This window comes from Gekko japonicus, unplaced genomic scaffold, assembly GCF_001447785.1.
Source record: "Gekko japonicus isolate JY-2015 unplaced genomic scaffold, Gekko_japonicus_V1.1 scaffold13, whole genome shotgun sequence".
NCBI lineage: Eukaryota > Metazoa > Chordata > Lepidosauria > Squamata > Gekkonidae > Gekko > Gekko japonicus.
The window spans coordinates 1,006,963-1,029,925 of record NW_015172553.1 but is presented as its reverse complement, the minus strand read 5'-3'; the positions used below and the strand labels follow the sequence as shown (position 1 = coordinate 1,029,925).

Sequence of the window (22,963 nt, the reverse complement as noted above, 5' to 3'; positions counted from 1 at the left end):
CTGGCTTTCCAGTTCTCTACATAGGACAAACAGGTGAAACCCTATGCCAAAGGATAAATGGACACAAATCTGACATCAAGAATCACAAAACTAATAAACTGTAGGAGAACTACTGCTGCAAAAGAGACTATTTGGTTTGGCAACTGTATCAATTGAACACGCTGAAGTATTAGCACTTGACCTGAAGGAATTGGTGACAAAATTTCCAAAGGAGAAGGCAGGCAAAATGAGAGCTTGATGTGCCTGAAACGGAAACATTCAAGAGACTTGAATTTTAAACACAATTAACAGGATTATTCAAAATGAGTTGTGTGTTAAAACTGTTTTCTGTTTAAGAAAATAAAAGATTGTTGTATTAGTTATTCTTGCAATTTGTTTAAAAAAAAGCAATTTCAAGTTTTGTGCTTTTCATGTTTCCTACAATTCATCTGTTTTTGAAATTTGGTTAGCAGTGTGTGTGTGGGGGGGGTGCGTGCAAGTAGTTAGCCTTGCCTAGGGCACAAAAGACCCTGGCACCAGCCCTATGCACAAAATGGCTTTGTTTCTGTTTGGCCACATGGCTGTGGATCTGTCTGTACCGCTGGGATGGGAACTGCTCCTGACACAAGCATCTCGAGCCCCCCTCCTCTAAGTTCACCTGCAAGTTAGGTGAGAAACCCCGAACAGAGACACCTCCCCATGCAATGGAAAGCCTGACATGGGGAGGGACCTTAGGAGGTCTACTCAGAAGTGAGGCTCATGTTACTCATTGAGGCTTACTCTGAAGAAAGGATCCTCAGGATTGCAGCTGCAAACATGCACTCCCGGGCTCTTCACCTATGGTTCAGGATATTTCCATTCAGCTAAGGTTCCTTTGGGCATCTACTCAGGGCACTTGCCCCATTCCTTCCAAACAAAGAAGACGACTGACAGAAACTTGGAATCATTATTGCCTTATTTGCCTGATCCCACAGGACCCCAGTCCCATTGACACTAGGGCTCTCTGGAACACTTTTTGTCTACCCAGCAAAGCACCCCCTTCCTCCCTCACTCACTCAAAACACTTTCCCCCTGTGGCAACTCCCAAGTCCTGCCTCTGACCATGTCTTATGGCCATTTGAGAGTCTGGTGCTTTATCACATTCAAGTCTTCCTTTGGCTGCAAATCTGTCTCTCAGTTCCTGCTACATCCATTTTTTTGGACTACTCTAACCCAGTCTCCCTTGGAGCATTGTCCTTTTCTTTCTAAGACCTCTTTCAAAGTATGTGCCTTGCCACCCCTTTCCCCTTCCCTTCTGCCAAGTGCTGAAACCCAAACGTGCAGCTCTTGAATACCAAGTGGTGGTCAGTAGGAAATTTTGCCTCTGTGGTAAGAGTCCCACAGAAGTGGGGCTAATATAGAACTGTGTGAGGGACAAGTCAAAGTCCTGCCCATTTCCTGAAAACAACCAATCACCTTTAAACCTGGTTGAAATATTCATGGGGCAGGTAGCAGCCAATCAGGGCCTTCGGAATATTGGGCGAGTAGGTGGGAGGTGGGAGTTAGAGCCCAAAAGACAGTTAAACTGCCATTTTCCTTCAGACCTGGCTGAGCCGCCAGGGAGACAGGGCTGGCCTCTGGGTCTCCAGAGGAAGCTGGTGTCCAGGAAATGTACATTCTTTAGTTTTCCAAGATCACGTTCCAGTGAAAAGTCCTTTGGGATTCAATCAACCTGGATTCAAAATTCTCACTCAGGGCAGATGTCTACTCCACACTCTGGAGAGCTGCTGCTACTCAGAGCAAATGACCTTGAGTTTGATGGACCGACAGAGCTTCTTGTGAGGAACATGAGGAGAAGCTCCAAGAGTCAGGCCCCTCAGCCTTCAGTTGGAAAGAGACAGCAGGTCAAGAAAGGAGAGGTGGATGCGGAGACAGAGAGCATCTTCAGTGCCCGTTAAAGTTTCCTCACTAAAGTTGCTCCAGGTGACCACAAAAAGGACACAGAATATCTCTTGGAGGCAAGTTTCACAGGACGCCTGTCCCTTCAAGGACCTGACCTGTTCTGCTCCCCCAACATCCGTGATGTTCATCTTAGTGGGGAGGAAAGAATGTCCCAGCATGAGACTCTTGGGCAACTCTATGAAGCCCTAAGGTAAGCTCACCAACATCCACATGGGATAGGATAACCAAAGAGAGATCACGGGATAAGTGAGTAGAAAATAGTCAGTGGTAACCATGATATATTTATGAAGGGCATATCACTCTTTTATAGATTGTTTAAAAATAGATCACTGTTAATGCTAATACTAATACATTTCTGTACATTCACACAAGAATAAACGTGAAAAATGATTCCACAATGTTGACGAGCACAGTCCAATAATCTAAAGTTCTTACAAACAGTAAATTTTCTTTGTGTCTTTCTTGTACTATTATTGGATTGTAGACAAATAGCATAAAGGTCACGAATCTGCAGACAGGCTTCCTCCAATACCTGTTTCATAAGGCTTCTTCAGAGTAGAATACGTGTAGACCCAGTGATCTCTGCATGCTGCCTCTCTGTATAATGTTCACATTCAGTGAAATCTTCTCTTATTCAGTTGTCCACATGGGGCCTGTAGATCTTCAGGAATTACAGCTGCTGTCTAGAAGACACAGGTCTAGGGCTGCCCAGCCCTCAGCGGGGTGGGGAATCCCCCTCCCCCAGGATCCTGTTCTCCACTGCTACTTAGATTTTTATTTTAAATGCCGCCTCATGTACTTACTAAAAGTTCTTACCAGACGTGACAAAGGGTAGGGTAGCTCTGGCAATCACTGGAAACTCTATGGGCCAGAGATTCCTAGAGCTGCCCAGGCTCTGCTTCCAAATCTTCAGGGGATTTCCCAACCCAGAGCTGGCATCTACCTCCCTAAGGCCAGTTGAAAATAGGACATACCCATAACGTATATGCTGGATCTGGTCTTCAATGCTGACAGTTCCGACACATATCCAACCTGATAAACCCAATTTACAAAATCTGCTAGGTGTCCAATAATTATAGAGAATAATTTTTTTGTATTAATTGTCACCTAAAGTCTAAAGAAGTTGGGTTTTGTGGTTCTGCTGACACTGATGAGATCATTTCTCCCTACCAGGCTCATCCTTGCTTCCCAGCCTCAAAAGAGACCTATGTTCACCACCATCTTCTCTCTCACACGCTTATGTCAAGGAGCCCCACCAGATGCCCAGCAGACGGGTCCTCCCTCAGCAGCTCCTGCAGTAGCACCTGGAGGCCTTCCTTGGCTTCATCTGAAAGTAAGAAGGAGCCGGTGTGTGAGGTGCTGAATGTCCTGTCCCCTGCAGAAAGCCTTGCTGGAAGCAGGCCCAAGGATTCAGGACCCCAAGCAAGACACTGTCTCTTTAGCATCCTCTTGCCTTGACTGATGGACACAGCTTTCCCCAATGCTGTGTCTCAGCAATCCAGAAAAGACATGGCTTCGGGCACTACAGGACCTGCAGGCATATTTTCTCTCAACAAGGCGATCAGCAGTTAAAGTACCTGGCTTTGGGTGCTGCCCTGGCATGGGCTCCTGTTCAGGATGAACCACAGAGCTCATGCCATTACTGAGCTTCGGAGCGTGAGCCCCAGGGGAGTCTGGAATTTCCTGGCAGAACGGAAAGGAAAGTATTAGACTCTTCACTGTAAGGGAAAGGCTGGTTATCCAGCCCTCAGGGTGTGCTAACTGAGCCCCCCCCCCCAACTCCTTCCTCAGGCCAAGAACTGACAAACACTCAGTATGGAGTGGTGTGATGGTGATTGTTTGGGGGAGGAAAACAGTGGTGCAGCTTCTGAAAGAGAATGAGAGCCTCCAGGATGCATTGCTCCTAATTGGAGAATGGGGTTCAGTCCTGAGATATTCTGTCCACATCTCCCTGAGGTGAGGCAAACTGCGGCAATCTTTGGGAGCCTCCGGCTCCTGCTTAGCATCCTCCATTTGGCTGGTTCTGCTTGTTGTCCTGCAACCCCAAGGTTGCCTCAACAAAAGATGTACCTAAGCTGCTCCACGGCCCCTGTGGCCACTATTAATATGGGCTCAGTGTTGAAAAATGAATCCATCATGCAGGCCTCACAAGGGTGACATCCCCTCCCCAATTTGCCCCGCCTCTTCACCAATCACCTGGAGGGGGAGGGGTCAGGAGGTGCCTTCCTGCCTAGTCCCCATCTGATGGTCAGAATGGTGGGAACCTCAGGCCATCATGCTGGCCAGCCCACGTCATCTGGGTGCCGGCCTGGGTGACTGCAGGAAGCTCAGATTGGCGGTGGCGTGGCTCCTGTGGTGGGCTTGGATCTTCAGCTCATCAGCTCGGCTCCCCTTCAGTTTCTCTGGGCCCCTGGTATCAGCATGTCGGTTTGGCTCCTCGTCAGTCAACTGGTCCCTCTGGCTCGGTTCTTCGGTGTTCAATTGCAGCGGCTGGTTGGCAGTTGGTTCCCGCAGGCTTTTTGCTTGGCCTGTGAAGTTTTGCTCTGCTGCATCTTCTCTTGACTCTCCTGCAGTTTTGGCATGCCAGAGCGGAGCCTTCCAGATCTGCTGTTTCCACCACTGGTGAAGGCTGCCTCCTGGGGTGGGGGCCTCAGTCTTGGGCATTGCTTCCTCTAAGCTGTCAAGTCGTGAGCAGAAATTCTAGTTTGAGAGCTAAGGGCATTAAAGTTGTGAGTGAGCGATTTGGCTGCGGCATAAATTAGTTTGCTCTGGAGCCATCCTTCCTGAGCTAAGACAAAAAGGTGTGAGCCGGAGTCTAAAAAACTGTGAGCTAGCTCACACTAACTCAGCTTAGAGGGAACACTGGTCTTGGGGCCTTGGGGAGCTGAGGAGGCCCAGCCATGGGACTGCGTTTGACATCCATTCATGGCAAATGGGGTTCAATGTGGCCAAGTGCAAAGTGATGCACATTGGAGCCAAAAATCCTAACTATAAATACACATTGATGGGGTCCGAACTGGCAGAGACTGACCAAGAGAGAGATCTTGGAGTCATAGTAGAAATTCACTGAAATAGTCGAGACAGTGTGTAACTGCAATGAAAAAGACCAATGCTATGCTGGGGGTTATTAGGAAGGGAACTGAAAACAAATCAGCCAGTATCATAATGCACCTGTATGAATCGATGGTGCGACCTCATTTGGAATAATATGTGCAGTTCTGGTCACCACACCTCAAAAAGGATATTATAGCATTGGGAAAAGTGCAGAAAAGGGCAACTGGAATGATAAGAGGGTTGGAACACTTTCCCTATGAGGAAAGGTTAAAGCGCTTGGGGCTGTTTAGCTTGGAAAAATGATGGTTGAGGGGTGACATGATCAAGGTTTATAAGATTATGCATGGGATAGAGCAGGTAGAGAAAAAAAGTACTTTTCTCCCTTTCTCACGATACAAGAACTCGTGGGCACTCAATGAAATTGCTGAGCAATTTCATTGGGTTAGAACAGATAAAAGGAAGTACTTCTTCACCCAAAGAGTGATTAACACATGGAATTCACTACCACAGGAGGTGGTGGCAGCTACAAGCATGGACGGCTTCAAGAGGGAATTAGATAAACATATGGAGCAGAGGTCCATCAGTGGCTATTAGCCACAAGGTATAGATAGGAACCCTTGGTCTGGGGCAAGTGATGCACTGTATGCGTGGTGCTTGGGGGGGGCAACAGTGGGAGAGCGTCTAGTGTTCTGGCCCCACTGATGGACCTCCTGATGGCACCTGGTATTTTTGGCCACTGTGTGACAGAGTGTTGGACTGGATGAGCCATTGGCCTGATCCAACATTGGCTTCTTATGTTCTTTTATGTTCTTATGTTCCTTTGGAGTGAGTCCATTTCTTTTAAGGTTAAAGATGCTGGCCCCGAGTCTCACTCACCTTAATCTGCTCCCTGACTGCCTGTTTCAAAAAGGGTAAAGTTGGCTGTCCTTTCCCCTCCTGGGCCCTGCACATTCCACAGAGGCCCCCAGGAAGTTTGTGTGGTGCTTCCGGCCCTGGAAGTTGCTAGAGTGAGGCTGTTAGCAGGGTGAGCTGTGGCATCACTGCTGCCCGGGAGAGGGCAGGACAGGATCGGGGTTTCCACCCATACTGAAAGCTGTCAACCTCATGAAAATGTGTCAGTGATGGCGCAGGAGGGAATTCCTACATCGCAGGTTTTCACTCGGATCTTGAGCTGCTTGACAATTTGCCAGGAGCATCAGCCTGCTTCACTGCAGCATCAGCAGGCAGGGTGACGCTCCTTAAAAATGGTTGAGGGGCTCGAGGGTGGAGCACCATCAAGAGCTATCAAGAGTGGCAGCTATCAAGAGTGGCAGTTGGCAGCCCCCTGTGGCTTCCCAGCACCACAAGCTGACCCAAACATAAACCCAGCCAGCTGGCAGTGGAAGGAGGAGCCGCCTTATGACCCCAAGCCTTCCCAAGTGGAACATAGAGCTGGAAGGGACCTCAAGGGTAATCTAGTCCAACCCTTGCTCAACACCGGAAATTCCCCCCCTGTGACCCCTGCTGTATGCCCAGAGGAAGGGGAAAACCCTCCAGAATCCCTGGCCAATCTGGCCTAGGGAGAATTCCTTCCTGACCCCCAAAATGGTGATCAGCATTACCCTGGGCATGGAAGAATGGGCCATGAAAGCTGAGCTGGAGACTCCAGTTTGGCCTTCAGGCCAACACCTGATATCTGTCCTGAGTGAAAGAGAGTAGCCCGGTCCCCCAAACACTCCTTGTTCAGAGAGACTCAGGATGGCTGAGCACAAGTGGAGAGAAGGGAGAGAGGTGGCTGCAGGTGTTTGGGCTTGGGGGCGGGTTGAACCCCCCCAAAAACAGGTAAACCCCCCCCCAGACTGGGGGGGGGGGGTCTGGCAACCCTAGTTGGACTAGAGGACCCTTGAGGTCCCTTCCAGCTCTATCTTTCTGTTCCACTTGGGAAGGCTCGGGGTCTGAAAAGTACTGAAACTGACGCATCGTTGAGTGATTTTCAGCTCATACTTTACTAAGTGATTTCAGAAGAGAAGATACAGGGCAAGCCCGCAGGTTGCTTAAGTGCACAACTACAACTCCACACTCACACACCCATACACCCGTGATTGGCTATTTTCATAATCCTACATCTGATAGGGTTCCTTTAGGATCCTGGTCAGCCGATAGGCTGTTACTAGGATCCTAGGTGCCCATTATCTCTGAGATCGAAGCTCTGGTTTACCTAGCTGACCTCGAGTGCAGAGTGACCACGTACGCGGTCTAAGTTGGTACACAACAGGGTCATAATGTGGCTCCTCCTTCCACTGCCAGCTGCCTGGGTTTACATTTGGGTCAGCTGGTGGTGCTGGGAGCCACAGGGGCTGCCAAATGCTGCATGCAGAGACTCAGATGGTGCCCTCTCTGCTATTCTTGATAGCTCTTGGTGTCCCACCCTCCATTTTTTAAGGAGCCTCACCCTGCCTGCTGTTGCTGTAGTGAAGCAGGCTGCCACTCCTAGTGAATTGTCAAGCAGCTCAAGAACTGGATGAAAAGCCTATACGGAGATTCCTTCCTGGCCTCTCACTTGTGTTCCTCTTGGCTCACCAGTAACCAAAAGCAGGGGAAAGGTAAAAGCAGCAAAAGAACCACATTACAGAGGAGCTGCAAAGACCCAAGCCAATCTGCTGGCTGATGGGAATGTTGGATGATCAAGCCTGCAAACCATCCAGGCTGGGCTGGGCCGACCTTCAGGGCCAGAGATGCTGTGACCATTTTCAATTCCGCTCCACCTCAGAGCCTCTTTGGGAATGGGGAATGGCTCATTTCCAGGGAGACTGACTGCTTCTCAGTAAGGATGAAAACACAGAGCCTACCCTAAGTTAACTTGCTATACCAATGGTGGTATACCCTGGCCTGACTGGCAGAAATGTTTAATTCAGAACCAAACTATATGTTACTTCCCCACACACACTTGTTTATGCATGTTTTTATCTGTTTCTTGAGGCCAGACAGCAGCTGTGGGGAACGGCTTCTAAAAGCAAACACACGAAAAGGAAGAGTCCAAATGGGTTCAGAGTGGCCCTGCAAGGGGAGACGGGGCTCTGGTTTCCCCCACAAGCTGTTTTCTTTCACAAAAATCATACTGGGTTGGAGTTATTTTTGCTGTACCATGAGTCTCTGTGCATACAGAGCAGGAATACTAGTGAAATAACTACACCCCAGCAGGGTTTTCACCTAAAAATACCATTTGGGGGCAGAGGCAGGAGTTGCTCCTCCCCCCACGGCACCATTCTGAGCCCATTTGGACTCTGTGTTTTAGAAGCCATTCCATGCAGCTGCTGTGTATATATAGGAACAAAATAAAACTGTGAGGTATTTAAGAGAAAAGAAAAACTATACACAAGAAACGTTTGTACAGCAATGATATCCTTTTATTAATCATGGGAATCAAATGCACGGATTAAATGCTCAGCAAAAGATATTACTATGTGCTCAGTTGAGAATATGGACTCTAATCAGAGTTCCCTTTTCGTCTTTACTATAATATGATTACTTATGTTTACAATAAAGAAATTTAAAACATGTTCTTCAACTTTGAAATGGTATATTTATAAAATGTTCTCTTGTTTTTGATCAGATAAAATATTTTGTGTTAAATGTGTTGTGATTTGCCTTCCTCAGAGACTTCAAGGCCTGGAACCTCTAACTACAAGGAAACAAAATAGTGGCCCCGGTCACACGGGCAGGAAACTGCGGGGGAGAAGCGTGGCTGTTTGCCCTGGGGCAAACTACTGCGTAGTTACTCAATCAGACCTCCCGTGGAGGTCCTGTGGAGGTACCGTGGAGGTTCCATGCCAAGGGAGAGGTGCTGATCACAGGACAAGCCAGCGCGCAACAAAGAAGCAAACTGTTTTTTGTGTGTGTGTACACAACGAATGTGCATGCTCCGTTGGGTGCGTGTGCGCATCCACAGAGATGTGGACAAAAAAACCCATCTTATTTGCAAGGGGACATGGCGGGCGCCGGATGCCACCGGAAACGCGATCAGACGCCCGCCCTTGCCCCGCAGTTTCCGGAAGCTAGTACCTCCGAGGTACTAGTTTTTTGCCACGCAGTTTCGGCTGGAAGCCTCGGTTGTGCCATGGGAGTGCTACGCTTCCCAGATGTGCTGGTGCGATCGCGCCCGGAAACTCCGCCTGTTTTCCGTCTCACTTGTGTGGCTTCTGTTCCGTGTGACCGCAGCCAGTACTTCACTGCAGAAGCCCAAAAGGCTTAGGTGGAATCTGCATTGTTATTTTCCACTGCTTCGGCTACACTCTTGCTCCATCTCCAAAAAAGATGTCCACATCTCTTTAGGTTTCGCTCTCCTACTGCAGTGTTATAATGAGGCTTATCTGCTCTGTTTACCTTCTGATAGCACATAGAGGAATGTAAGAAACTTTTCCCTTGCTTGACAAGCTAAGAGTGAATGATTTTATCTTGTTTTGTGATTTTTATATTGCCTGAAAAGTTAGAGAAAGATCCCTTCTACATACATACCAGGGGTCATTTCGTAGAAAAAGAGGTGCAGGAGCTCATTAGTGTAACTCATTAGCATAACTTATTTGCATATGCCACACCCCCTGACATCACTGGAAGTGTATCAGAAGGCAACACTCACCGCTCAGGCTCCACTGGACTGTTTTGGATTGCTAGCTATTGGGAACATGCAGATCTGTCCTCACAGAGGAGGGAGAGCTTGTACCTGAATAAAACCTGGTCTTAAAGGTGCCACTGGACTGTTTTGGACCAGGGGGCTGGGGGGGGGCGTCTCTGCAGCTTGCCTGACTGCTTCTTGCTCTGACTGAGGGCTGCTGGGAGCAGGGGATGGGGCTTGTTGCATGTGCCCGCCCCCTGGGCTTTTTACTGCCAGAGCTCCGCTCCTGTGCGCTCCTGCAGGAAATGACCCCTGATACATACATACATACATTCTGCAAACTAAACACCCACTTGGCATGTCTTTACAGTTTTTTGGCTATTTGCTTTCTTGTTTAAACCAAAAGCTGGGCAAAACTGAAAGCTGAGAAAATCCTTCTCTTTGAATGTAAAGAGAAGTGTTTAGCTTGTTGGGATGTTGCCTTAAGTAATTTATTGCCTGGTGTAAAGCTAATGGGTGCCGGCAAACACCAGGCATGCTAGAGAAGAGGGAGGAGAACAACAACATTCCCGGCGAGCAAGCAGAAAAAAGTAGCAGATTTTTAAAAAGCATCGCACCAGTATAATGAAAGACGGCATCAAGACGGCTTTAAAAATGAAATGCAGATTCGGCCTTAGGGGGGCCCAATATCCAGAAGTCTTAATCCCCCTCACCGCTTGCTGCAGATATAGTCTTGGTATAGGACACAATGTATCTGAGCCAAGAATAATATCTTCTATGAATGCTAAGATTGCAAACACTAAAAGCAACCTAACCCTAACCCCCAAGACAAACCAAGCTGAACCCTGGGTACATGCAAGAACAGAGACTCAGCATGTGCACACTTCTTCACATGCATTGAAACAGATTTCCTCAACTATTGCATGCAGGTAGGGGGAGTTGTCACGGAAGAAAGTATTAGAGTCAAGATGCATAAGTAACTGAGCAATAAATACAGCAAGATTGGAATAACAATATGGTAGGACATGGAAGAAGGAGGAGGAGATTGGATTTATACCCCACCCTTCACTTGGAGTCTCACAGTGGCTTACAAACTCCTTTCCCTTCCCCTCCCCGCAACAGACACCCTGTGAGGCAGGAAGGGCTGAGAGAGCTCTTTGGGAACTGCTCTTGAGAGAACAGCTCTGAGAGAACTGTGGCTTGCCCAACGTCACACCAGCAGCTGCATGTGGAGGAGTGGGGAATCAAAGCCAGCTCTCCCAGATTAGAGTCCACACTCCTAACCACTACACCAAACTGGCTGACTGGAATGAGGGAAGGGCAGAACAATGAATTATACAGAGGATCAGAAAGCAGTCTTATCTAGAGTGCTGCTTTGGGCCACACAGGAGCTCTGTAATTACTTGATTCATTTATTTTCATGGCTCATTAGCAGGTGTCTTATGGCACGCTAATATATTGGCAGAAAGTTGGAGAATTAGTGTTTATTAATGTACAATGTACATTTACAGTCTGGAACCTCTGACAACAGTAGCTCAAATGGACTATAAAAATGGTGAGTAATTGACTTCATCTTCCTAAAAGTTCAAGACACAAAAATACTGATCAGAGAGGATGAACAATGTGACATTCAGATATGGGGCAGATGTGTGAAAGGTTTGTAGAGATGTGATGCAATACTAGATCCTTTGCAAAAAGAGTTCAAAGGTTGTTTGCAGAACATAGACACTCTGAGAACCTGTTCCTGGAAGAGACTACACCTGTGGACATGAAGAATATCCATAGTGGCTCTACTATAAAAACAACAAGGGCACCAAAGGCTGGCAGAAGACTATTCATCCATTAAATTACCCAAGCAGTTCAAGTCTCACATAAAGAATCTCACCTGATTTATTGGACTAGTCTCTCTGCTCAGCTCCCTGCTCTTCCCTTTCCCCTTCTGTAATTTTCTGTAAAAATTAAAAAAAATGGCTTCCTTTCTTCCCAACATATGAGAGGAAGGGAGCTCTGACTCATGAGAACTCTTACTGGAATAAATGTTGTTAGTCTTTAAGGTGCCACTGGATATTTATTGTGTTTTGCAACAATAAACTAACACAGTTACTCACAGAGAAGAGTATTCACACAGCCGTGCAATTCCCTTGAGGAAAGAGGAAATCAATTGAGATGAGCACCTGCCGTTTATACAACAAGCCTATCAGCCGCCACCAGCCGCCCTACACTTGGTGGGCAGTTTGCGGCACTATCAAGGGTGAAGCACTTGGGAAATGATTCACCAGTAAGCCTGCCTGAAGACATCCCATTTACTTGAACAGTCTGCCATATTTGTTCTTGCTGCAAAACAAACAAACAAAAAAACAGAATTAATAAATATATTTACTTTTCTACCTTGCATTAGATTCTTAACTCATGGATCCCTGTGTTAATAACAGGAGAGAGGGAAGTGCACTGAAATAAGAAGTGTAATGCCAGGTTAAAGCTGTGCTACCTGGCATGTGAGTTCTTCAAAGAGCCCATCTTCAATTCTATGTAAAAGAAAAGGGGAAATAGATTTTGCATCGGGAGTGCTACTTTGCTACCACTCATGGGCTGATTTCACACAAGGAGCTGTGCCGCCGTCACGTCTCCCTTTGCCCCCTTTCCATGCACTTGGCAGGGTCCCAGTAGTTTCCTCAGAGACTACACATGCAAATGAGCCAAGGTAGGGCAAGGCTCGTCTGCCTGGCTTGTCTTTATGGCTGCAGATCCCCCCTTCCCATTGGAGCTCATTGGCATTCACCACCAGAAACGAATACTAAAAAAGGCTTTGAAACCTTGTGTTCTGGTTTTCTATCCCTATCCTCCTTGGCCTTAAGCTGCAAGGGCAGGCAACCCTAATTTGGCTTTTCTTTGAGCTGATCGGATAATGTGCTCCTCCAGGCATGGGTGCTGGCCCTCTCAGTTGGGTGGACAGTTTGCCCAAACTCTGAACAGCTAAGAGCTATCGTAACCTCTGAACTGGGTATAGGCATGGTTGGTTCCCCAAATAAAATCCGAGAATCAGCCGTACAACTTGTAAATGTTTATATCCAATGTGGATGTTAACAGTACAACCCATGCAGCCCTCTAAGTCCGCTGACTTCAACAGAAGGCTGTAACTCTGTTTAGAATGGCACTGTAAGTCTCCATACATATGAAATGGGTGGGGCAGAGGAGGGCATGCCTTCCCTGCCCACCACTCATAGATGAGTGAGTCATTTTTGCAGTCTCTAATTTGCCTTCGTGTCATCCACTTAGGCCCAAAATCTCCTAAGCATGACATTTGCAAAACATAATAATTTGAGAGTTTGAATTGGCCTTCTAAAATTAATTCTGGCACCTCGCAAGTCATACCAAATATCATGTACACCGTTCTCTTCTTCATCAGGCTGAAGAGCTGAAACTTATGGCATTTTAAAGGAAATGCAATTTTGTATTTTGAAAGCTATTTTAGGAAGATGATTCACAAGCTCTGTTATCCAGGGCTTCAAAAACTGAGATCAGGCTTCAAAAAACAAAATAAATTCTAAATGTTTGTGTAGAACTTGAAACTCAAAACACCAGACTCAGGCTTTGATCTTCACATTTTGGACAGCCACAGTAAGCAATATCTGAGAATCTCAGTGAGACTGTCTATCTCAAATAATCAGATCAGTGAAATGTACTCCGTGACTTGTTGAGAGCCACATTCACAATTGTCATCAACAAAAAGAGTGACACAACTGGGTACCCTGTATACCACCACATCAAACACACACACACACACAAATATTGCATGTATTAATATCTCTCCTTATATATAATTGAGTAAGAACATTCTATATGAACATTCTAAATTTGGCCCCTTTAGTGTTAGGCCGGAAAAACTGCCACTCAGAAGACACTGGCTGGGTTGACTGGCTGCTTTGTGCAGTCCCGCCCAGCGTTCCAAGGTCTTTTGCATATGGAAGCTGATTGGACTTCACTGCATTCCACACCTCAAAATCACCCCCCTCCCCGCAAGGCAGTTGGAATGTCAGTTGCATATGGAACCTTCAGGGTCTTTTGCATATGGAAGCTGATTGGACTTCACTCCATTCCACACCTCATACTCCCCCTCCCCAACAAGGCAGTTGGAATGTCTGGTGATGTGTAGGTCCCAGGATCATGTTTTAAAAGCTGCCTGGGGGATTATGGACCATTCACACACTTTCAACCTTAACATACCTCATAGGGGGAGAGGAGAATGATGACGGTCGGGTTAGAACGGATAAAAGAAAGTACTTCTTCACCCAAAGAGTGATTAACACTTGGAATTCACTGCCACAGGAAGTGGTGGCGGCTACAAGCATGGACGGCTTCAAATGAATGATGTCAGCTGCTCCCTAGGCAGAGGCTGTGTGTGTGTGTGTGTGGGAGGGTTATAAAGACAGACAGGCAGATAAACGTTGGCTGATGGTTGCCAACTCCAGGTTCAAACTCCAGGACATAGGGTTGCCAACTCCAGGTTGGAAACTTCCAGGATAGTTTAGGAATGAAGCCTGCTGAGGGTGGGGTCTGAGGAGGAGGAGGAGGAAGAGAAAGAGGAGGACCTCAGACAGATACAATGCCATACTCCCCACCCTCCAAACAAGCTGTTGCCAGTCTCCAGGTGACAGCTGGAGAGCTCTTAAAGCTCTGGTGCTAATTCAAAGTGCTGCAATTTGTCGACAGAGTAGTGTTTTGGCAAATCTTTAGGAATTGTTTGGTGCATTTACGATGAGGCACCCACCCAGAGCCTCTGGCATTTTCTCACTCTGCTGGCATCAAAACCAATTTAAGGCAAAATAAGAGGCTACTGAGAGGGGAGGAGATAAAGTTGCCAGCTTTAGGTATGGAAAATCCTGGAGATTTGAGGAGTGGAGGCCGGAGAGGGGGACCTCAGACAGGTTACAGTGCCATAGACTCCACCCTCCAACCCAGCTATTTGCTCCTGGGTAACTATTGTTGCCAATCTTGGCCCAGCACCCATCAAACCATTCTCTTCAACCCCCTGCTGTGCAGCTGACTTTCCCCTAGGGTTGCCAATCTCCAGGTGGGACCTGGAGATCTCCCACTGCTACAATTGATCTCCAGATGACAGAGATCAGTTTCCCCTGGAGAAAATGGCTGCTTTGGAGGGTAGACCGTATGACATTATACCTGCTGAGTCCTTCCGCCCCCCCCAATGCTGCCCTCTACAGAATCCACCCCCCAACACTCCAGGTATTTCCCTCCTTATAGCTGGCAATCCTACTTTCCCCTCAGTGCCTGTTGGTAGGCAACTAAGTTTGGTCCAGTCACCTACTTTGGCCTTTGGGAGAAAACATATTGGGGCCAATCCTGATAGGGTTGCCAACTCCCGATGGGAAATTCCTGGAGATTTGAGGGATGGAGCCTGAAGAGGGTGAGGTTTGAGGAGGGGTGGGACCTCAGACAGGTACAATGCCATAGACTCCACCCTCCAAACCACTCAGTCCGTCATGGGGGACCATTGTTGCCAATCTCCAGGTGAGGGCTGGAGACCACTCAAAATTACAATTGCTCTGCAGAAGGGAGAGCGGAAGTCAGCTGAAGTCAAAGGGGCAGATAATGGTAGGTTGATGGTTACCTGCGAAGGAGATGGGGTTGCCAACTCCAGGCTGGCAAATTCCTGGGGATTTGAGGGGTGGAGCCTGGAGAGGGTCGGGTTTGCGGAGGGGTGGGACATCAGACAGGTAGAATGCCATAGACTCCACCCTCCAAACCAGCCATTTCGTCCTGGGTAACAATTGTTGCCAATTTCCAGGTGAGGGCTACAGATCACTCAAAATTACAACTGCTCTTCAGGGACCAGAGATCAGTTCCTCTGGAGAAAACAGTGGACTCTGTCATTATACCCTGCTGAGGTCACCACAGCAAAATGACACTGTTTGCCCAAAGCCAGAGTACTTCCCCAGAGCCTCTTTCTAGATCTCGTTGTATTTATTTCCACAACGGGCTTTACTGCTAGTTCAATATAGAACTTGAGCTTCGAAATTAAGAATATCTCTGTGTATGTAGAGTTGTCTGTTCCCACCACTGTTGACATTTAGCCAGGCCTTGAGTATCTGGAGTAAGAAAAGGGCTTCTTTCTCAGCTTTCCCACTTTCTCTTCAGCATGAGGCACAGAAGCTCAGATGAGAAATTGTGATTGTCAAAGCTCCCAGAGAAGAGGGGTTGTGGCTCAGTAGAAGAGCCTTTGATTAGCATGAAGAAGGTGTCAGGTTCAATCCCGAGCATCTCCAGGTAAAATAGCTTTCAAATTGCTGGTGGGTAATGTGAAAGACCTCTTCCTGAGATCCTGAAAAGCTGCTGCCAGTCTGAGTAGACAATACTGACTGTGATGGACCGATGGTCTGAAACAGTATAATCAGTATGCTCTCACCTTGTGAGAGCAAGGTGGCTGTAGGAATAGGGGCGTAGCCAGCTTGCTCCTTTCCTGGGTATCTGCTAGGTGGTGGTAGTTTTACCGTCTCTACTCTGCAACCAATTTGTTTAGCTTTTAGATGAGAGCACACAGGATGCAGAGAAGGGCAGGCGATGGTTGGAGAATACTTCTCTGACATGAGGCCTGTAGCTCAGAGAGGCTCACAGCTTTTCTACCCTTCATTCCCTCCACCAGCAGCTGTTTCAAGGGGGTAACCACCTGCCAGACCGCAAGAGTTAGTGGGCAATGGCATACCAGGCAATTTCCTGGAACAGGAGAAAGAGCATGGAAGAACTACATGTGGCTCTCAATCCACTGAGCCTCCAATAAATAAAATGGCCATCAGTGGCTGTAATTCATCCTAAACAGAGAACATCTATTTTGAATGAAGACCTCATTCTTCTGCAATGTCACATTTCCATTTTCCAGACATTTCTCGCCACCTTTTTGTACTCGTTTGAAGGTTTTTGTGGCCTCCCCTTAAGTTGGAGAAGATGGATGAACCTGAGCCAGATGTTTCAATGGAGTTCTACCTACTTCTGCTAGACATGTGTTGTTTCTGTTATGCTAGCAGAAACTTGTTAACAACAGGGAGCATGGATGTGATGTTGTACACATATTTAGTTGAAACTGCAACAAAGATTCGTGGTTTAAAAATGACCAGCCAGGCCAAACAGAGCAAGCAGCAAGAAAGGGAGAGTCAGATCTTCTGCAGAAGAGAAAAATTTGCTTTATTTCACAGCATCCTAATGTGAAATGTTTACAAAATGCTCATTAAGAGAAAGGACTGTGAGATAGCAACAGAAAGCTGGTGAACAGCTTACACTGGAGGAGATAAGGGAGAGCTACCATAGAAGACAGAGCAAGCCATATCCAATTACTAAAATCTCGGTGAAGAGGGGGGGGATGACAGAGGGAGGGAGACTGATCACAAGTTTCAAGCAAAGAGTTTCCAAACTTGTCAACTGTCTTTGACACAAGCCGTATATATCCATCGCTGGGGATACAACAGCCACTTAGACAGCACCAGAGCGAAAACTTGTTGAGTACTGTGGCCAGCGAGAACAAAGGAATGGATTCTGTAGCCTTTCAGATCTGGGCAGCCCTCTCTTTTCTAGTCCACCTTGCAAACTGTAGTCCCATAATGAGCCTAGATGTACCTCTTTTGGAGGAAGACATGCCATTTTTTGATGAACAGGATGAGCTGCTTCAAAATTTGCAAAATGCATTGCTGAAGGCTCTTAACCTCTCTGACATTCCCACGCAAGAAGCAGCCAAGGTTGACCCTCCAGAATATATGTTAGAGCTCTATAACAGGTTTGCCACTGATAAGACATCTATGCCATCTGCAAACATTGTTAGAAGCTTCAAAAATGAAGGTAAGTTCTGGGATCCTCAGAGGATCAAGCATGTTTTTCAACTATTTTAATCCCCGTGTTTCCAATAATTATATTATGACTAGATTGTATTGTTGAAAGAGAACAATTGTTAACTTGATGCGATCAAGAGGACTGTTTGAGACACAATACCAAAGTGATCTGGCTAACGTAAATTAGTGGGTTTCCTTACTTTATGATGAAACGTGCATCTGATCTGCCCAGCTAGTTGAATTTCATCCTGCAAACCATTTGAAGTAGGAACTGTTTTCTAGATCTTTCATTGCATGGTCCATCTCTGAATTAAAAAAAAAAATATCTTGGATGCTTTGATGCTTAGATTTTGGGATCTAAAACTGGGAAAGGGATCTTACTCATTTGTACCACGTTTAAGATGTCTGTACTACAGAAGTAATTTTTCATATTTTTCAGAGGGAATCACAATGGCCCAAACCCACCCAGAAGTTCTCTCCTGCATAAGACTCATAGAAATCATTGGGAGCTTTTTGCAAGACCATTTTTGTCATCTTGCACATCTTCCGTTGATTTCAATAGATCTTGGCTGATAAGAACCTCTAAGTAGATTGTGTCCATTGACTGGATATTGCTTTGTGATCAAACTTACATCAACTAACTGCATTTGTAGGAGTTTTATATAGATGTTTTAATGGTACCTGTCATTGGTGTTTACATGGATAGGATGATGTCTGACAAAAAAGCTAAAAAGATACAAAAACCTGTTAGTTAAATGTCTGGATTAAAAGGAAGGAAGACTTAGAAAGTTTTGTTTAAGGCTTTGTTGCATGGAAACAGAAGAATGAAGAATTCAACATGTAAACAATTATCAGGATTTCACTTATGGAATATATATATATATTTGCAAGAATGGCATATTTTATCTATGCATGTGTCTTAGATGGTGGTGATGCTGGAATTCTACATGGGAGAATTTCATGATGGATAGAATATTCCAGTGTCAGTGATAGATGGAAGTAAATGGAACTAAACTGGCTTAAAACCTAGCATTGTGTTTTAATTGGTTTGTAATGTAGGCTGTTATTTGCAAATGCCAGTTTTTAATAAAAATAAATAACAGTGTAGCATGATGTTAAATGGGCACTGTGGCTTTTTAATATGACTTAACTGCCACAGTACTCAATTATGTCTAAGCCATAATAAAAACACAAGACCAATGAATCCTTGAAAATAGCAGCTGGGGGTGTGTCTGCAACTTCCTCAACTTTAGTTTATTTATTTATTCCATTGGATTTCTTAACCGCCCTTCCCCGCTTACACAGGGCCCCACCAGTGGCTCTTTGCCCCATGGGTACCTCAAAGTCCACCCCTTCTGGGGCAAACAGAATTTCCCGGGAGGCAACTGCAGGGCAAACTGTTAAACCCCCTTCCCTCATGCCATATTCCCTGTCTGATCCCCATACCAAGGACTGCTCTTTCTACTTAAATAAAATGAAACATCTATTACTGGCTTTCTCAACATCACATCTAATTTGGCCCCTACTAAGATCTTTATGGGATGCTGCGGTGGCTCAAGTGGTTAAGACACTGAACTGCAGACTGGAAGGTCGGTAGTTCAGCAGTTCGAGACCCGAGTGCTGCATGACGGAGTGAGCTCCCATCTCTGCTCCTAGCTCCTGCCAGCCTAGCAGTTTGAAAGCAAGAAATTGCAAGTAGATAAATAGGTACCACTTTGGTGAGAAGGTAACAGTATTCCGTGCACCTCAGCGTCTAGTCATGCCAACCACATGACCATGGAAACATCTTTGGACAGCGCTGGCTCTTTGGCTTGCAAATGGAGATGAGCACCACAACCCTAGAGTCAGATTCGACTGGCTTTCGAGCAAGGAAAACCTTTACCTTTAACTAAGATCTTTATAACTGTCCAATCCATAAACCAGTTAAAATTTACTCATGGTTCCCCAATTAAGTTGTTTATATCAAAATGTTCCACCTTAAGCATCTTGTAGATCAGGTTGTTAATTCCCCATTTCTGCAAAACACACACATATATCACAACATTATAATGGAATATGTTATGACATGACAATTATTGAAGAAAACAGAGCACTCATGATGCACTTCTGCACCTAGACCTTCCTCCTGAAGTTTTTTAAATACACCCTTCTCAGCAAACCAGCACTGTCAAATGGTTTTTATTTTGTTAATTAATTTCTACAGAAGAAGAAGAGATTAGATTTATACCCCACCCTTCACTACCCAAAGGAGTCTCAGAGCAGCTTACAATCTTCTTTCCCTTCCTCTCAACAGACACCCTGTGAGGTAGGTGGGGCTGAGAGAACTCTCTCGAGAACTGCTCTTGAGAGAACAGCTCTGAAAGAACTTGTAACTGACCCAAGGTCACACCAGCAGCTGCATGTGGAGGAGTGGGGAATCAAACCCAATTCTCCCAGATGAGAGTCCATGCACTTAATCACTGCAACAAATCTACACCAAACAGGCTTTCCGGCATAAGACCCATAGAAATCTTTGGGAGTTTTTTGCAAGACCATTTTTGTCATCTTGCACATCTTCCATTGATTTCAATAGATCTTGGGTGGTAAGAATTTCCAAGTGGATTGTGTCCATTGACTGGATATTGCCTTGTGATCAAACTTACATCACTTAACTACATTTGTACAAATTTTATATAGATGTTTTAATGGTACCTGTCATTGTTGTTTACAGTGACCATATCAGATTCTCTGTTGCTTACACAGTTCGTGAGAAATTGTTATTAAGGTGGAATGGCATCCGTATAAACATTGGTAAAAATGAAAATAACCCCCATGTATCTGTTTGTACGTTAGTATGTATATATTATGTTTGTTTATGTTTATTATGTGAAAAATTTAATAAAACCCTGCCCCTTTGGGGGCAGTTATTAAAAAAAAAGATTCTGGTTCGCCACTCATAATATTATATTTTTGCTATTTGTGACTTGATTTATCTTTCCTAGAAAAACTTGATTTTACCAATTATACATCGTTCCAATTTTCTTCTAGAAATTTCCATTGTAAGCTGTTAAGGCAATTATAACACAAATTAGTAGAAATTGTTTAAGAAGCCACTTTCCTTTTGCATTGACCTTATACCACTTTTCCTATTGGCCACCAAGAGGATCATATAAAATAAAAAAATCAGAGTACAAATAAGCAGAATAAAAAGAAGTCTAAGAATTGATCCTCAGCACTCTTGCTAAACTACTATGCACAGGTTTCTTGAATGATAGTCAAGGTGGATTCAATTTAGTTTAAATTTGTAGTGTAGACATGCCCTAAGCGTACAGCCTCCTTACTGGGTGCATGTGCTCATACATTTACAAAGCAGAAGTGTAATAAATATTTATTTTTAATCCCCAGAGCAGATTTTGTATCCTGTCCACTTTAATGGAATACGGAGATACCCTCTTCTTTTCAACATCTCCATCCCTCACCATGAAAAGATAACCATGGCTGAAATGAGGCTCTACACCTTGGGTGAAGATGAAAGAGTGCTTTATGGTGGTTCAGACAGGAAGGTCACCATTTTTGAACTGCTGGAGAATGAACACGGAGAAGGGAAAAAGAAAGGAGAGAAGAAAATGAAAGTGCTGGCATCCAGACACATTCACAGCTCTGACAATGAATGGAAAACATTTGAGGTCACAGAGGCCATCAGGAAATGGCATCACTCAGACTCAACCACTCATCGGCTAGAAGTGCAGATTGAGAACAGAGGGGGAGAGGAGCCTAATGGACGAGGGAAACTAGATATAGACATCAATGCAGAGGCCAGACACGAGCCTTTATTGATTGTATTTTCAGATGACCAAGGCCATGACAAGAAAGAGGGGAAGCATGAATTGAATGAGATGATAGAGCACGAGCAGATGCAAGATCTGCAGGACCTGGAAATGAACGATTTCTACACCAGACCCAGCGAAGAGAAGCTTCTTCAGATGAGGTCCAACATTATCTATGACTCAACCTCCGAATGCCGGGAGCAGTTGCAAAAGGACTTCACTCCTTGTAGACTTTAAGGAGATTGGCTGGGATTCCTGGATCATTGCTCCACAAACCTACGAAGCATACCAGTGTAAGGGAGCATGCTCTTACCCTCTGGATGATCAAGTCACAACCACCTATGCCATGGCCCGGACTTTGGTTCACTTGAATGACCCCCAGAAAGCTTCTCCAGCCTGTTGCGTACCTACTAAGTTGGCTCCCATCTCTTTGCTTTACTTAGATAAAGGTGTGGTTACCTACAAGCTAAACTATGACGACATGTCAGTATTGGAATGTGGCTGCCGATAGTACCAGTGCACCCCCTTGCATGGCACCTTTGGCCATTGAGTATTTAATTGTCCCATCTGTAAATTTGTACAGTTTTGATGTGTACATATTCAAATGAGCTTATTTAAATGAGGCATGTACAGATAACTTGAAGCAGAGGGAACAGGCAGCAGATTAGCAGGGATGTATATTTGGGCTAATTCACGTGATTCAAAGTTCACAACACAAAGGACTTTGTATTGAGTGAAATGGCTGTTTACTACCTTCTTGGCTTGGGTGGGTTGTGCTGTATGCAATTTTATGCAATCACCAGAATCCAGTGACAATCGTGTAAGTTTTTAAAAGTTTTACCTAGGACAGTAAATGGGGATATTCCTTGCATGGGCGATTTCGCACTAGAGCTGCCTCACGGCGCAGCCGCCATTTGCCCCGACACAAACATGTCAATTTCACACCCGAAGCTGCGGGGCTGCATTTTGACTCGCGGCTTCGCCCGATTTCCTCCACAGTTTCGTGATCCTGGTTTTTGAGGATCACGAAACTGTGGAGGAAATCGGGCGAAGTCGCGGGTCAAATGCAGCCCCGCAGCCTCAGGTGTGAAATTGACAAATAGTGTCGGGGCAAATGGCGGCTGCGCTGCGAGGCAACTCTAGTGCAAAATCGCCCCATGTCTCCCTACCAAATGAAACTTCCCTGGAATGTTGAAAAATGGCATGGGCTTAGTAAAGTTGTATCTCGGGATACTTTCCACCCCTCCCCCAACAAGGCCAGGAAGCATTCTAATATGCTATTCCCCTATCTGAATGGCCTAATTGGGAAAAACGTCGGAGTCTGCTGATTGCATAAAGTAAACTCCAAAGTTTGAGATGCTGAGAGTTACTTCCCACTTTTTGTCCATTTTTAACACATGCATCAAAAGAACAATTAACAGGTTCTCAAGAACTTGAAGGATTCAATAAGAACTGTGTCAATGGAACAACAATGCATTCGGGGGGGGCCTTTATGATTTTTCAGGGGTCACACAGATGAGATGCTCATGTTATTTCACTTTGTGTGCAAAATGTTGATAATGCTCCTGTGCATTTCTTCCCTGATTCAATGCTAGGCAAAAATAGTTTATTAGGCAGCCAAACTAGTATTTTTACTGGCCAAACTAGTATTTTTACTGGTGAATAGCAGCTATGATGTGTGTGATTTGAACTAAAAATACGGTATTTATATGGAGGGAGGGGTTTAAACAACCCACAAAGCTGTTTTGTAGTAAATCAGA

At 45.5% G+C, this 22,963-nt stretch overlaps 1 protein-coding gene across 1 annotated transcript; it reads left to right on the top strand.

Annotated features, from left to right (window-relative positions):
* Positions 1-17,100: 17,100 nt before the first annotated feature.
* On the top strand, positions 17,101-21,714 carry BMP10 (bone morphogenetic protein 10). Its single transcript, XM_015421128.1, is given in 3 exon segments — positions 17,101-17,407; positions 20,782-21,391; positions 21,393-21,714. Coding segments are annotated over 3 exon segments (1,239 nt in total).
* Positions 21,715-22,963: the final 1,249 nt, after the last annotated feature.